At 42.5% G+C, this 16,708-nt stretch overlaps 1 protein-coding gene across 1 annotated transcript in view; it reads left to right on the forward strand.

Annotated features, from left to right (window-relative positions):
• LEF1 (lymphoid enhancer binding factor 1) overlaps window positions 1-15,068 on the forward strand; it is a 67,691-nt gene extending 52,623 nt beyond the window's left edge. Inside the window, 4 exon segments of the mRNA XM_069802314.1 lie at window positions 442-508; window positions 1,436-1,601; window positions 1,603-1,624; window positions 13,948-15,068. Of these exon segments, the coding sequence (XP_069658415.1) occupies window positions 442-508; window positions 1,436-1,601; window positions 1,603-1,624; window positions 13,948-14,027 (335 nt within the window). The 3' untranslated portion in view covers window positions 14,028-15,068.
• Window positions 15,069-16,708: the final 1,640 nt, after the last annotated feature.

A 16,708-nucleotide genomic window follows, 5' to 3' on the forward strand; every position in this document is an offset into this window, starting at 1 on the left:
CATGCCATAGAGAATAAAACATAATTTTCCTCGCATGATTTTTCCATGTTAACCTCTGCACTAATGCAGAAGCATTGCCTTGGTGCCTAAGAGATAAAGCACATCGCTGTGAATTTCCCAGAGCCCTTGAAATCTGCTTTCCAACTTCTAGTCTTGGCCCATCTTTGGGAGCTGACTCACAAGGCATTGCCTGCCCAGTGCCAGCCTCAGAATAAATAAGGATAGGAGCTTAAGAGTCAGCCAAGCCCACACTGTCAGAGCAGACTGGAGACCACCTAAATTCATCTGCCGTAGCTTCACTGTAGCCTGTATTTGGGGCCCTCGCTTTGCTGTCCCATCGGTGAGCAAGGCAGTGGTATGAGGTGGTTTCTTACATCACCTGCCGTCCGTCCTGTCGCCTTGCAGAGCAAGCTAACAGAAAGACGCGTCCCTCCACCTCAGCCCTCCAGTTTGTGGCCACTGAGCACGGCACGGTCTGCGCCGGGACACGCGTCGGCGGCTGCCAGCTGTGCTGAGTGGGGACACCTCTGGCTGCGGGGCAGAAGGATGGACAGCGGGCTGCAGTCCTGCTTACAGCAACTGCACCAAGGTTTGCCTGAGCTCATCTGTTAGCCTGTCCTGGCAGCTTGAAGGCTTCTTTAAAATATAAATGGATATGACCTTTTTTTTTTTTAAAACAACAACAAAAAAGCTCTGACTGACAATGCAGGACAATGAAGAGAAGTCATATGGAGGAATATCAAAGTGGTAATTAGGGTGATGCAAGATGATTGAGGTTAAAATTGTGGGTCTGTACTGACCTTTTGTTTCCTGAAAGACTGTGCGAACTGGGAGCTCTGGCCTTTTCCATAGATGGGGGTGCGGGAGAAGGCCGAGTGTGTGGGTTGGCACGATGAGCCTGCGCCGGCACGCTGGGTGCCAGTGTGGTGTCCAAGAAAGACAGCTGCCTGACGTCCATTTCTGTCCTGCACCTCGGTCACGTTAAGGGTGCTCTGCTGTACAGCAGTCTGCTATTTGATTATTGCACAGCGCGTTCTCTGGGCACAGCCATATGAGACTTGGCTTTCTATTAAGGTACAAGCGTTATCAGAACAGTTTTACTTGGCTGGTTTGTACCCTGGGGACAAGTCATGGTCGTCCTAGGTACTTTCAACACCCTGTCTGCTGTTGCCATGTTTGACAGTGTAAGTATCTGAATGTGTGAAGAGTTCTTGTAAGAGCCATAAATTATGATATCAACATATGTGTCATCAGATTATTAAGCGTGAGAAGTCTTTTAGATGCTTGCGGCGGCCAGTGTTGAAAAACTGCCAGAAATTGTAATTCCATGTGGATATAAAAATGTTTATTGCTCATGTGCATATTTATCCATGGATGCTGAGAGCAAACCTTGTTACCATTGAAACAGTTGGAAGTGGGTTAGAAAATGTTTTAGCTACCCCCAAAACAATTGGTTTTTTTTCCTAACCGCTTTCTCAGTGTTCAGATGGTTTTTGTTTCTATGCTGTGAGGTGGGGGAGTGGCAAAAAAAGTTCTGTGCATGTAATGGTCTGGTAAAATTGCCTATATTTCAGGGGAAGAAAAAGAAGAGGAAGAGAGAAAAAGTTGCAGGAATCAGCATCAGGTAGGCCATGACCAACTCTTACTTACCATTCACCTCAGGAATATTTTAGAAACCAGGGCTTGCGCTATTTAATTTTTACATGCTTTTCTCTAACACTTGCTTCTGATAGATGTTTTAAGATACTTCACTTTGAATGCAAGCTTGTGAAAATGCACACAATACATGTCTCCTTTCCCTTACACCTTTCCGTACAGCAGTCCTCACTGCATCAACATCTTTGGCTGAACTTATGCATTGCTGCAATCACTGTCCTGCTTTACCTTTGCTTTTCTCCTGAATCAATGTTGTATCATCCTTAGATTTAACTATGACTCAAATACTGTGTGGGATTATTGGACACTGGAAACTTCACACTGACCTTTTTGTAGCCACTGTATTTTTTATTGCTGTATTTTACATTTCTGTGTACACTAACAGCTGTCTAGTAGGTTGGCTAAAAGCATCAGTGAGGTCTCCTCTTTGCCTGTAAAAAATATTCAAAGAAACACCCTGTTTTCCCCCCACACAAATGGCTGGTATAAGAACCATAAAAAAATCAAACAACAAAACCAAAAACACGGCAAAAAAAATCCATGTAATACTGTAGCAAACAAACTTATTTGGAATGTGCAAAAACACTGTAACAGAAATTTGTTAAAGGAAAACAATCTTCTACAGGTACAGGCCCCAGAATGACAGCTGCCTACATCTGAAGCATGGTAAGAACATCTCTAAAGCTTTCCTGATGATAAAACTGAATTGTAAAATAAGCTTTCTGATAAATTTTATGCAATAATATGAATTTAGCAAAAATTGCAGAAGTATCATATCCCAAAGCTAATGTTACTTTGACTACTGATGGTTTTTATACCGGCTATCTATTAGGTGTTCACCATTTCACTTCTTAACCTTAATATTTTCAAATTGACCATACCTCACTGACTCGCTGCAAGTCTGCCTGTGGAGTGCAGGGATGGGTTTATTAAGCAGTGCAAACCCTCCCAGCCAGCAGACTGTCACAATTCATAAGAGCAGGTTAGAAGCTGGCTTCGGAGTACATTTTATGTGCTGACATCTACAAGATGCTGGCTGGGTACACTTTTTAAAAATGTATTCACCTGTATACTAACAAAACTTCTGCTAGGAAAATGGGACTGTATTTCAGTTATATCAAGAATTTCTCCCTGGACTGTACAGTGGTATTTCGTGTGTGGTGCAGGTTGTTTGTTGTTGTTGTTGTTGTATTTCCAGCATGTGTTTTCTCTCTTCGTATCATATCATCTGCACAGAAGGTGGAATGACTAGTGATTACACATAGCCAATAACACCATCTAGCCTGCTTGCGAGTGCACGTGGTACCACAGTGAGATCCTCATTTCTCAGTGTTTGTGTTGGAAGGCTGGTCCTTCTCTTCCTCTCAGTGTGATACATTTTCTAGTAGGAATGGCATTCATTTGACATAATAGTTGCTTCTACACCGTCTAAAAAATAACACTTTCTAAACTTACCTATGCATCATAACAGAAGTGGGCTCTTTATCCCCTCTCCCTCCGCCTTGTTGGGCCGCACGATCCCCTTAGCACTCAGAGTGGTCAGCAAAATGGCCTCCTGTGGGCCCTCCGATCTGCTTGGACTTTCAGCCAGAGAAAGCCCAGTTAAGTTTGCTCTGTGCAGTGTCAGTCATCAGTCAGTCAGCATGATTCAAGCCTCTTCTGCAGTTATGCCATTATGCTGGTTAGTCTAAACTTGGTTGGGTTTCAGACTGTGGGGGGCGGTTTAAAGCTGAAGTAAAGTGAAAAGGCAAAATGCGTGCTCTTTTTTTCTTCCTGCTAAGCAAAAGTTTTTCAGGCAAGCAGACAGTCTTGCCCTTTGCAGTATGCCTGAGTCATGCTGATTTTAGACGTGGATTGCAGCATTTGGGCTCTGTAGCCTGCACAACAAATGTAGCTGATCATTAGTTACAGTGACTGCCGTAAGTATTATACCTTTTTAAAAAAAAAAATGCAAGTGCTTTAACCTTGAGTTTTATAATTGATATTTCAGCTTACTTGCCCAGGTCCATGACTGTTGTATTTTTCCCTTTGATGTTAACACAGTACCAGTAAGCAAACCACACATAATTTTATCTGAATTGATGGGGAGCACTCAATTGGGATCAGAATACAACTAAGGTTCAAGTGACAGTTAAAAACCGGGGGATATTTGGTTTCTTGGATGCCTTACAATCTAAGGATGACTGCCTTGCCTACACTGAACTACTTTTGTTGGAGTTTCTCTGTTTGCATTTTCCATAGCAGAGGATGAGTTGAAATAGAAGAGGGCGAATGTTCTGAGTATGTGGGTTTTCTCTCTTTCCCTTTTACCCTTACACCCCTTCCTTCCTTCCCCTTAAGCTCTGTAACGGTGTGGAAACTGTTGGTAATAATACCTGTCTCTCTGTCCTCATGCAATTTATAACACAGAGTATGAGAACAGTAGGTATCTTCTTCCATTGAAGGGGGAGTATGCTGTTGACTCCATATATGCGCATGTAGGCAGCCTCACTAAATGTTGCGTGCCGAGCGAATGCTCTCCACTGGAGACGTACAGATCTGCTCTAGCTGGAAGTAAATGCACAGAATGATTTAGGGAACCTGAATCAGCCAGACTTCAAAGTAAACTTCTGAAGGTTAAGACTCTTGCCCTTTGCAAGCCTAATCCAAAGAATGTTTTGCCCACAAGCATAGTATCTTACCAGGCCCACAGCAGAGCTGTTGTAGTCTTTACTGGATGGAGATAATAAGTTTGGGAATGCCTTTCAGTGAGTGCCGCAAAGAGCTCTTGAAGACAGGAAAACACTAGCTTTCTTGCTCGTACGGATGGTGTAGCAAAGAGGGGGAAGGAGGGTGGGAGGTCTGGGAAGGAGACAAGCGTTCTGTTATCTGAGAAGAATCAGAAATGAGTAGGTGGCAAGACCAAAGAAAGAATCTCGAGATCAGCACAAAGGAGATCAGCCAGGGCTGTAATTACGGTGATGTAAGTGAGAAGGATGAAATGGTGGGAGGGTTGTGTGGTGGGATGTTCAGAGGAAAGTAACGGAAGAGACATGCAAACAGAAATGATTTAAGATACTGTGAAAGTTTTGGGTGTGGTTTTTTTTGTCCTTGAACACTTCAGCATGTAACTGATCTTTAAGGTGGACCTCTAACCTGCTTTTTGCCTTGGACATCATTTGAGCAGTGAAGTCAAGGTGGTAGCATTAAGTTGCTCCTCTTCCCAGGGTTGTACACAGCAGCAGGCTTCTTATGGCTTCACTGCTTAGGATTTAGGTGAGTTCCACGATCTCCTCCAGCCTGCTGAATGGCCAATTTGTAAAACACTTAGAGTGCTTCAGGAATACAGTGAGCTGGCACTCCAGTCTTTGCTAAATTGTCCTGGGATACTCTGAAGCATGTCGCCATTCTTTTAAGAGTTGTGGAACTGTCCCCAAGCAGAATTTTGTTTTCAGTTGACATGGCCCAACAGAATGTTTGAAATAACTTTTATTTGTTGAAGAAATAACTCGTATTTATTCTCTCCTTTTGAAATCAACCGAGAGTGGCATAACACCTGATAATACTAAAAATGAGTTTGGAAGAGGCCAGGAGGGAAGGGGAAATGAGGAAAGCTAAGATTAAGGACAATGTAGAGATCGTCTCTTGAGCACCTTTCAGAGAGGTGGGTGTTTTCTTGTTGCTTTAAGCACTGCCTTCTAGAAGACTTGTAAATGGGAGCAGTTCTGTGTCAGAAGTGGAGATTCCTGGTTTCCTATCTGGTTTGACTTTTGGAAGGAAAACAAGCTGATTTTTAGCATCTCGTGAATATTTTTAAATCAGCAAGGAAACAGAAGGGTACTAGCAAAAATTCCTCCTGATTGTTCTGCAATGTGGAAATAGTTAACTTCTTATGACTTGCTATGTACGGTAATTGTAAAAGGCACATCATTTGACATATGGCAGGATGCAATTGGGAAGTCCTCACAAGCTACGTAATTTAACATTGTGTTTTGGCATATCTTCAAGGGCTAAAAAGAGTGATAGAGAAACTTAATAGACATTTGAAAACCTGTGAGAAGTGTATTTGTGGCTTGCAAATTCCATGACAATTAGCATTTAGATTAGCAAAGCTTTAAAAAATGAGAAAACTTGACTAATACTGATTTACAATCAGAAGCATTTAAAAGGATCAGAATAAGACTGTTTAACTTTAAACAATGAATTATCTATAACCTTTCAAACTTCCTATATGGAAATTAGAGCCAAATTTTGGTGCAGAAGTGATTTTTGGATAGTGTTGTAACAAACTATGACTGGATTGTCTTTTCCTTATTACTCAGAAATAAAACGGAGTGAGGCTGTGAAAGGAGACTATAAAGTGGACCAATCTACAGCCAGAATACTGTGGAAAAGAACCATCTGATGACTGTGGTCATGGTTGACCATGGGTTTCTGGCCTGCATCCTAGAAGGGAGATGCAAAGAGGATGTGGTACTTTGCTTTCTGAGGCACATGTTTTCTAACCTGGCTTGTCCAGTGCTCTTGAACTTGCTGCTGGAGTAGTTGAAAATGAAGCAAACACTCCACCCCTTTCCATACCCCTTGACTGCTCAGAAGCTTTAAACAGCCTGGAGGATTTGTGCAGAAGTTAGTGCATGTGAGAATTTGTGTGGTGATGGTGGTGCAGAGACATGTCCTGATTTGCTTTAAAAATATGTTTCCTGTGTGACCCATGTTTCCTGTTCCCTGTTTTGCCTATGAACAGTGGCCTTCAGCATAGGCAAGAGGGACAGAATGAACAGAAGAGAATTTGCTGGATTGAAACATTTATATTATTGAATACTTTGCTTAACTTCAGCGTTTTTCAGATAGGCATAGAAATTTCCAATGACAAAGGGTATAGCCCTCAGACAGATTCCCTCCTGCAACTTAATTCTAACCTGACACTGAACTTGCCGGGGTGAAAGGTAGAAAACCTCCTCTCTTTCAGGCTCTGTGACATCAAGAGAAACGTCAAAAGAGCAAACCTGAAGAAAAGCTGCCTCCTGTTTAGGTGGCAGGTACAGAAGGGCACTGACACCTGCTGGGAGAGATGCAGCAGAGCAGACCGAGTGCCCCAGTTTCCTTTATCAACCTGGTGGAGGAGCCTTGTGAAGTGCAGGAGGGAAGGAAGGAAGGGTATAAAAGCTATTTTGGGTGCAGAGACACTGTGAGGGATAAGGGTAAGACAGGGTAGGGGCCAAGCATAGGTTTTCTAAATAAAAAAACAGCAGAACACTTTGAACTAGACAATCAGCATAGATACAGGATTAGGGAAACAAGAAAATTCTGTAAGTATTTACAAAACCTTAGTTTTTGCAACCAAAGGGTGTAGCACAGTCAGCTGTGAAGTTGACCTTCAGCATTTCATGTTTTGAACTGACACTGACAAAGGGCAAAAGCAGATAATTCAGCAGGTGCATGTCCAGAACTTTTTTTATTTTGTCAGAGATGCTCAAGTTGCATCTGTGAAGTTAGAGATGCCTAATGAAGTTTGAACTCGGCCACATTTACAAGTGATTAAAAAAAAACCCTATATCGTTTCACATCTGAGGTGTTAGCAGTAGGAGGCTTGGGCTAGAATGAAGGAACAGTGGGATGACTATTGTTCTAACTCTTCCTGTGGGATAAGGTGGGGACAGGGAGTTAACGGCTGGTGCACCATTCTTCTCTGGACTAAACCAATATGTTTTAGTGGATTTAGTAAACTCCCCACCAGATTGAGAGTTCTAAGGTCATGAGCAAAACTCTGTAGAAACAAACTGTTTCATAAAGAAAACATAAGATTTTGAAATGTGGTTTCATTCCCAATTGGAAGAAAACCTCAGCATTTTAGTGTTCATCTCAGGTCTGTATTGCATTTTCATTTTTTAGTGTATTTACATGAAAAATTTCAAAATGAGAAATTGATACCGTATTCCTCAACAGCTAGAAAGCAAATTGTTATGACATTGTCAAAGTCTCTCCCATTTGTTTCAGGAGACTAAGCTTGGGTGAAATATGTCCTCTAATTTCAATGGAATTGTATTCAAATGCTATTCTGTCAAAGCTTAGCAAACTTCAGCACTGAGTTTCGTTTCTGTCTGCCTCTGACTTTTAGAGATTATGACTGGATTGAAGAGGTCTTCTGATATACATGAATGCAAAACCAGCCATCCTGAAGACAAAAAAACCCCCCAGACAACAAAACGAAACCAAAAAGCCTAAATTTGACGTTGCAAAAGTCATTGCTAATAGAGCCAACCTTCTCATACCAGTCGGTTCCTTAATCCTCTACTTTAAGACTTTTTATGCAAGTCATCTTTTAAATCTCTGATCCTTTACCTGCTTGTTAAGACTGTACCATATAAACAATTTTGAAAGTGTGCAGATTGGAAAGCTGTACAAGGAGGGAAGCTCACAGCACGGCCAGCTGAAGCACCACTGTCTAGCCAGTTAAATGTGAGACTGGCAACCCGTTAGACAGTATGTGTTTTAGTCTGACCTTGTAGGACACCAGTGTTCTGCCATTGGTTCCAGCAGTGGAAGCAAATGTTGGAAGCATTTGTGCAGTGAAGGTGTCATTGGCACTGGGGGGTAGTGTGTGAGCAGGGTTAGATGGAATGAGGGAAATGGTACCAGCAACCATCTCTCTGAATTAATGTTCTTGCCACGGGCATCAGTAGAGTGGAATCAGGGGGTAAAAGAACTAAGGAGACTTAACTGGGCAAAGAGACTCCATTTCTGAAGTTGCTTCCTCCTTGCAAAAGTAAGATACGTGTTTCTTCATTAATATTAAGTTGCATCAGAATTAAACTCAGGAGTTTTGAGAGCCCTCTATCCTTCATCTCTGGGATACCTGAAATTGCACAAGGTAAAATGTTATTGCCAAAATAACTACATATAATTAGTTTTATGGTGTGTGCATTTATTTGTCTTGACACTAGGTGAGACTACGTTTTGATGAATAGTTGGGTTTCTTCCCATACATGTGTCTTTTGAGATACACGACAGGAGGCTTGCGTATTTCAGACCAGTAGAGATTTTCTGCTGAGATGACTTAATGGTATCAAAGTGAAGTTGATGCGTTTGAGTTTTCTATTGGTTTCTGTGTACTGCTGTCTTACACTAGTAGTATGGCTCTGTGGATGCATGCGTGTAGAAGAGTTGATGAAGCTCAATATTCAGGTTACATCTGACTTACCTTTGGTTGCATGAAAGCAACTATGTAAATTATTCCATGTGCTGGAAGATTTAAATGTTGAGATTGTCTTTCAAAGTACAGTGTAAATTCTAACCTATGTTTAATTGTGGCAGAAAAGAAGATATACAAAGGAAACTTTACCTATTATTTCTTTCTTTTGAAAGATTTTCACTTACTACTTTACTAGTATGTTATGTCTTTTCTGTTACAGCAGGTGAAAACTAGGGGCACTGAAATTGCTACTTCAGAACAGATGCATCTTTCTTCACAGCTCTCAGTCTATAAAATAAATAATTTTAAAAATAGTATTCTGAATATTTATTATATGCCATAAAGATACAAAAAGGGCACAAGCCTATTTCTTCTTCCCTTGCAGATCACTTTTAGTATATTATTCTTCTTAAGAAGAATAATAATAAGCCGCTAGAGACAGCTGTCTAGAGGTAATCTGTTTTTTATTATAAACATAGACCCTCTCTCTCTTCCTACCTCCAACAGGAAAAACATGTTGTGGGTCTTCCTGTACGATCATTTTAAAGATTGTAGTGCAGGGATAGAGCTTCTAGTTTCATGCTGCCTACACTAGGGGCCTTTGATAAGAGCCACACCTGCTTTGGCATCACTGACTTCAGCTGCACAAAGCGGGAGCCCTAAAATACCTGGGCGTTCCCCATGCTGACACTGACCTGCTCTGGAAGAGGTCTCTGACTCATGGAGGGGGGAAGGCATTCCTGCTCTTCACCTAACGCATCTAGCTTAGGCCAAACTCAGAGGACAGAAGTTAGGACACCAGGCTCCACCTGTAGTCAGTGGAGAAGTATTTTCAGGGTTAGCTGCTTGACGGCATCTAAAACACCAGTGGATAATTTGTTACTGGAGACTTGGTTCACAGTTACCAGCAAGGGACTGACGCTAACAGTAGCAAGGGGGAAAAAAAAACCAAGACAAAATTACCACTGACATAGCTTCAACATGGCAGTATCTGTTACAGTTTTAGGGTACAATTTTGATGTAATTTCTTTGGCAACAAAGGCAGCTTAAAAGGTTTCCTCTGCTGCCTGCTGGTATCCAGCTCTTGCAGAGAGGGCTTTTTCCTGTGTCGCGTAGGTCCCTCCATCCATGTGCTGTAACAGCTTGTGGGACCCTGCAGCAAACTGGGTTACTAAAATGACTGGGGTTTTGCTGGGAGGTGTTTTTTTTTTGTTTAGAAACAACAAAGGTTGTGGAGTGTTTGTTTTTGTTTGCCCAGAACATTTCAAGGATCTGGTTTAGGCTAACCCCACAAACCATGGCACAGCTGGGCAGGAAGAGGAGCAGACTGCAACGCTGGCATCGATCTGCTTGCGCCTGAAACTCTCTCCAACTCTGCTGCTAAAGAAAATACAAAGGGGCTTCACAAACAGCATGAACCTTTCTGATAAATAATGACCTGGTTTTGCAAACCCAAGTTTCTGGAGTATTAGATAAACCCTGGCAGTAAGTCGAACATGTTCATTTTGGAGTTCAAAAGAAAATGACAGTTTCAGCTGCGGGGTCCCTGAGTTTGCCATGTTGTTTGAAATACTGGATTAAAAGCCAGGTTTGGAGACTGACTTTTTTTTTTTTTTAATACATATAACTGCTGTTATATGTTGTCTTGTCTCTTCTTACAACTGTATGAAAACAACCTATGGTGGGGAAAGGCGTAGAAAAAAAGTACCTGGTTTAAAATTTTTACTTCTTGCTTTCTGTGAAGGATTAGCTATCTCTTTTACTCTGTACTTACTCCTGTACTGACCCAGACACTCTTGACTTTCTTCCATAACCTGGATGAAGCTGCATAATCCTCTCCCTTGTTCTAGCAAAATGGAGATCAGTTAAAGACTAGAGGAGGAGGAGAAGGCCCTTGCAGACCCACCCTTCAATCCGTCTTGTTCCCAAGCGTTCCCAAGCGTGGGGAGGACTTCTGATCCCCCTCTGATGCTCTTGCCCTGAAGCCATTGAGCCCAGGCTTGTTAGGAGGCTTTAGTTTCACTGTAGTGATTCCTGAAATACAGTTTTATCACTTCAGTAGTAAGGCTTTTCTTTTTACACTGAATTACTTTTGAATTTTATTTGTTTCTTACTCGAGGTGGGTTTTTTTTCCTTTCCTCCTGCAGTCAGATGTACACTGCAAATGGCACAGACAGTACCTCCTATTGTGGCTCGGGCTCAAGACTTCACATATGTAAAATGTGACTTGCAGCACTTTCTTTGAAGCCTAACCACAGCCAGGGAGCTGTAATTGCAGTCTTTGATTGCGCCGACTTCACTTGTGGATTGGGCTTTGCTAGGGCATGCCTCGCTTGGCGAGACTTCAGCTTACAGCCCCCCAGTGAAGCCTTAGATGTGGGAAGTCTTCAGTCTCCTTAGCACATGCCTGTGGTTTCTTGAAAAGAATCCTGATTTGACTTGTTTTATATCTGTAAGGCAACACCATCGTCATTCGTATGTTTTAGGTATTATTTGGTTTATCAGCAGTAGAAGCAATTTCCAGCATGTAGCCTTAATGTGCAGCTGGGGAAAGGCTGGGTTCTAGATGCTGTTTTCAGAATAGCTACTGTGTAATTTGCTGTACTGCAGCATTCGCATAAAAAATAAAAATATTTGGGGCTTCGCTGTGCCTGACCCCCTTGCAGAATTACAGTAGTATCTGCAGCCTCTCTATTGGAGCGGGGGATAATTAGGTGCCGAGAGGAGCTATGGAAAGGAGGCGGGCGCTCTGAAAGCTGCGTTTGGATTGAGAAAGAAGCAATGGCCGCTGTTTGAAAAAAGCTGAGGGCCAGAGCAAGGCCGCGGTCGTTATTTTAACCTCCTGACTTCAAAGACAGCTTGCTGGTAAGGGAAGGGGGGAGGAGGCACGGAACCATCTCAACAGAAGAGCATTTCATTTCCTTCAGTGAAGTAGACATTCCTGGCTGCTAATGGGGAGTAGCTCTGAATCACAGCACTTGTATCAGACTGCTGTGAACTACTGGCCTGGCGCCTCAAGGCCATTCCTCAACAGGAAGCTGAATGTTTTCATGTAAGACTGAGAGGAAAACCTTCCCAGGAAGAGCAACCTGGACCAAACCTTTGAAAATCTGGGATGAAAAGGCACAAAATAAATATAAAGCTGCAGGGTGCTCTCCCCAGTGTTCCTCTGCTGTTTGCTTGGCCCCTCTTTCGTGCTCCTTGGAAAGGTAGAGCCCTTCGCAGCTCTTTGATCCGCATGTGTTACGGAGCACTGTGCTACTTATAAAAAAAAAAAAAAAAAAAAAAGAAAAGGCAGGAAGCTCAGGAGGCTTTTTTTAGTTGGGACTTGGGCTGGTTTTGTGAGGAAATAGGAACTGAATTAGTCAATACAGACCACCTCTGTTGAAACCACTGGTTTGCCAGTGGACTTTCAGCTGTACTGTTTAAGAGGCCACAGTGGCTTTAAATATCCTTTTATGGCTACCAGCAGCAGGTGAAAGTTATTCAATGTGTATCAGGGATGGTGGTATTTGGGGGAGGGGAGAGCGTCCTTCAAGTTAAAGCTATACAGGACAGTTTGATATAAATTTGTGCTTGTTCTTTCTACCTTACTTAGTCTGCAGCTAAACTTCAGTGTCCTCAACTTTCCTTTCCACTAAAACAATGCTTGTGTGGGTGGCCTCTGATGAGGAGTCAACTTATTTAGTAAGATTTTGGGCCCTCAGCTTGCACTCACTAAAATCAAAGGGTCCACAATCAGATTTGGAGGCTTTCTATCCTGGAGTACATTAGCCTGCGTAACTCCTTATTCAGGAGCTGTACTCAACCAGTATGGGCAAAATGCTTTGCATCGTGATGGCTTACACAGAAGCTGCAGCAGATGGGAGGTGGGTGCCCAGTTACAAATGGCCCTGGTTTAAATATTGCTGCTGTAATATTTGCTGATTAATTTCTGCTTGTGGCTTTTACAGGCTCAAACAGTCTATTATGATTAGTCTAACAGAAGTTTGACTCATGGTTTAAACCATGTCTTCATAAACTTGTTCTGTCTTGCCTTGTGTGATTCAAAGTGCTGGCAGTGTATCTTCTTCGTGTGACTAAGCATTTTGTGTTTCTTCTGGTGAAAATTCACTCACCTTCTCCAACAAACTGCATTCCTGTGCTAATTTTGGTCATTCTGAAAAGCTCTGCTCATTGAACCCTCTACTTGTTTGGCAGCTGAGTAGTACCTGGAGGCCTAGAGGTTAACATAGATTTTTTGAGATACCACTAATCCTGAGACCATTACTAGAGAGCATGTGTCCGGCTGTGGAAAAACGCCTGACTCGTTAGACAGTCTTTGGGTGGAGTCCCTGTTATAACGCAGTTGTCTGGGTCAGAAGGGCAGGGGTGATGGTTGAGTTAGCAATTGCCTAAGTCAGCTGACGTAACCCAGAGACCTCATGATGAAGAACGGTTCCTCTCTGGATGAGCAGTATCTATGAGGCTTGCACTGTTGGCCTTTTCACATGCTCTAAGAACATAAATCCTTCCAAGATCCTAGTGAACTTTACTGCTAGGTAACTGGCAGTTGGTAATCGCAACTGGAGGATGTTCCCCACCCGGCTGAAGAGCAGAATGAATCGTCCCCAGTTGTGTGGATGCATGGTAGGGTCACTGTTCACACAAGCCTCACCCACCACATTCCTCTACCCAGCTGCTTACAGAAGACAGCATTTCTTCATTTCTGCAGGGAGTAGAGCTTGAGGCTCTGAAGTAGAGGTTTAATTGACTTCAACAATGGTAGTGCCAAAGCCTGAGGATGTCTAGTTTTGTAACAGATATCTGGGTTAAATGTTGTAGATAAATGAAATCCACTACAAAAGGGAATTACTTCTGTAATATGTTGAATGTCTAAATAGCTTTCTAGTTGGTGTGGACATCTATTTACAATCCAAAGTACTCTCCATAAATATTCTTGCAAACCAAGCAAGAACAAATAGCAATACTCTGCACTTAACTTTGACATTGCAAATGCACGTTCCACTAATATAGTTGTCACCCATCACCAGCTTCTCTGAAGGATTTAAAATAAAAATTAAAAAAAAGGTTTCATATAGTCTTTATCACTCTCTTTCTCTTTCCCCTCCCTGTAGGTGGGAAAAGAAATGCTTTCTCAACTTGCAAAGCAAAGGCGGCGACACCAGGACCCCTTCTGGAGATGGAAGCTTGTTAAACCCTAGGTGTGTCCTTCATCCACGCAGACCACCCCCAAGGAGTCTGTCTAGGATGTCATTCACCCTGATGTCACTGCTAGAGACACTGAATCATAAAGACAATCACTGCCAAAATCCTTCACTATCACGAGGTCCAGCCCCGATATAAATAGAGCAAATGAGCTCCTGGGTCAGCAGAGCAGCTTTTGTCTTCACTCCACCTCTGCCTTGCACTCTTAAGCCCCCATCTCATCTGTGTCCATATTGAGTCAGCAAAGTAGCGTGGCTGTCTCTGCCTGCTTCAGCCAACAGAATTACGTAGACCACAGCTGCCCCATACAGCACATCGAGGAATGGAATTTGCCTGGACCAGGATGACACACTCAACCTTCTTTTTATTTAATGGTGCGACAGGATCAATTTTGGTTTTAGCTTTTTTAAGAAACTTGAATGCTTTTATATTTTAACTTTTAGTTTGTAATTTCTTTGGTGTATATTTTACTAGGTATGAGCTTTTAAACAAGTGTCAGAAATCTGAAATACTTTTTAAATAAAAGGGGTTTTTCTTTTTTTTTTTTTTCTGCCAGAGGAAAAACCTGTATGGAAAAAAGGTGGCTTTTTTGTTAAACTATTTGTAACAAATAGTGGCCTCTCAGTCTATATAATACAGTGTCCTATAGAACTAAATAAATGTAACAACAGTCAGCTGGTCAGTAGACACATCAGTCTTGCATCATCTACTCTGTAAACATAAGCAATACATCCAGCAAATCTGACTGCAGTGAGTTCTCCTTCTCACCCATTCCCCTTCTCCTTGTAAAAAGCCCAGCACTTGAATTATTACTTCAATTGTTCTGTATTTGTATCTGTTTTTGTTAGCCTGTTAGTGGGATTTTATGCCAGTTGTTGAAATGAGCATTGATGTACCCATTTTTTAAAATAGTAAGGCACAGCCTTTGCCAAAAATACTGTCAACCGATTTTTTTTTTTTTTTGTCATTCCAGTTTGAGTTAATGTGCTGAGCATTTGTTTTTTAATAAAAGCTTTGTAATAAAACTAAAGTCAATTGTCTGGCTTAAAAAAAAAAAAAAAAAAAAGAGAATGGCTTGTGCTAGAATCCCTCGAAGGTAGAAGCAAGCCCAGGAAGGCACAGTCACTTCTAAGGCTGAAGACTTTTGACTGAGGCTTCCCTCGTAGGAAATGCAATGTGTCTGTTCAGCTGTTTGCTCACTTGAAGCAGTTATTTTTGAAGATGACTGTCTTTTTCTTCCTAAAGAGAGCAGAAGTCTCTTGTTTTCATACTAGGAGTAAGGAAGGGGCCAGCTCAGTCCTCCCTTACGCTTCTCAGTTAGATTTGGCCCACACGGAAGTACCAGGGTCTGCGATCCCTCCATCTTCAGTTTCCTACTAAAATCTTAAGTGAATGCAGCAGCGGTTTTAAGCTTATGATTAGGAACATAGATTCCCCTCTTTCTGGATGCGGTCCATGCCCACACAAGAGGGAGGAGCCTACAGTTAAATTTCTTATAGCTGTATAAATTATCCTACAGTCAGGGACTGGAGCTGGCTGCAGAATCAGCTGTGGAGGGCCTGGTTTCACAGTGTCAGAGTCAGCATGCCCTGCCTACAGCCAACTGGTGCCCCTGAGACGTTCCTGCAATAGCAAGCAGCTCCTCTGCACACTTCAAAACTGGAAACACAGGAGTTTGAGTCTTTCAAGCCCCAAACACTACCAGCAACTTCTCTGACACCTTTCCCCTTTTGTTCAGGGACTGGTATTCCAACAGCTATGAAAAACAGACACAGCTGCCTGACTTCTACTGAAGGACTTCAAAAGGAAAAAAACACTGTAGCCATAGATAAACTATTCCAATGGTTTGTGAGCACCACTGCTGAAGAATTATTATGAACTGTACATTGAATCAGCATACCTTGTATTCTAGCTCCTGAATCTTGTTTGGTGCGAGACTGGGCTGAGTCAAGCTTGAGCTACAAGAAATGACATAGGTGAGTTACTGCCTAAGGAAGCTTTGCCATTAGATTGTTTGTAACTGACCCTTAAACTCTGTTGCATAAGAAATTTCATAATTAAAAATGTTATAAAACAGCTTCCTCTTAAACCAGCATGCACTGCACACAAACCCAATTTTAACAATGTAACCAGCATATTAGTTCTTGCAATATTTATTTCTAGCAACTACTGATTACGTTAATGTGGTGGGTTGACCCTGGCTGGACACCAGGTGCCCACCAAAGCTGCTCTAGGGAAAATATAACAAAAGGTTCGTGGGTCAAGTTAAGGACAGGGAGAGATCACTCACCAATTACCGTCACGGGCAAAATGGACTCGACTTGGGGAAATTAGTTTAATTTATTACAAATCAAATCAGAGTAGGATGATGAGAAATAAAACCAAATCTTCCCCCCCACCACTCCCTTCTTCCTCAGCTCAACTCCACTCCCAATTTTCTCTACCTCTTCCCCCTGGCAGCACAGGGAGACGGGGAATGGGGGTTGGGGTCAGCTCCCCACACCTTGTCTCTGCTGCTCCTTCCTCCTCAGGGGCAGGACTCCTCACTCTTCCCCTGCTCCAGCGTGGGGTCCCTCCCATGGGACAGAGTCTTCCATGAACTTCTCTGATGTGAGTCCTTCCCATGGGCTGCAGTTCTTCACGAACTGCTCCAGCGTGGGTCCCTTCCAC

The sequence above is a fragment of the Haliaeetus albicilla genome, chromosome 1 (genome assembly GCF_947461875.1).
Source record: "Haliaeetus albicilla chromosome 1, bHalAlb1.1, whole genome shotgun sequence".
In the NCBI taxonomy this organism is placed as follows: domain Eukaryota; kingdom Metazoa; phylum Chordata; class Aves; order Accipitriformes; family Accipitridae; genus Haliaeetus; species Haliaeetus albicilla.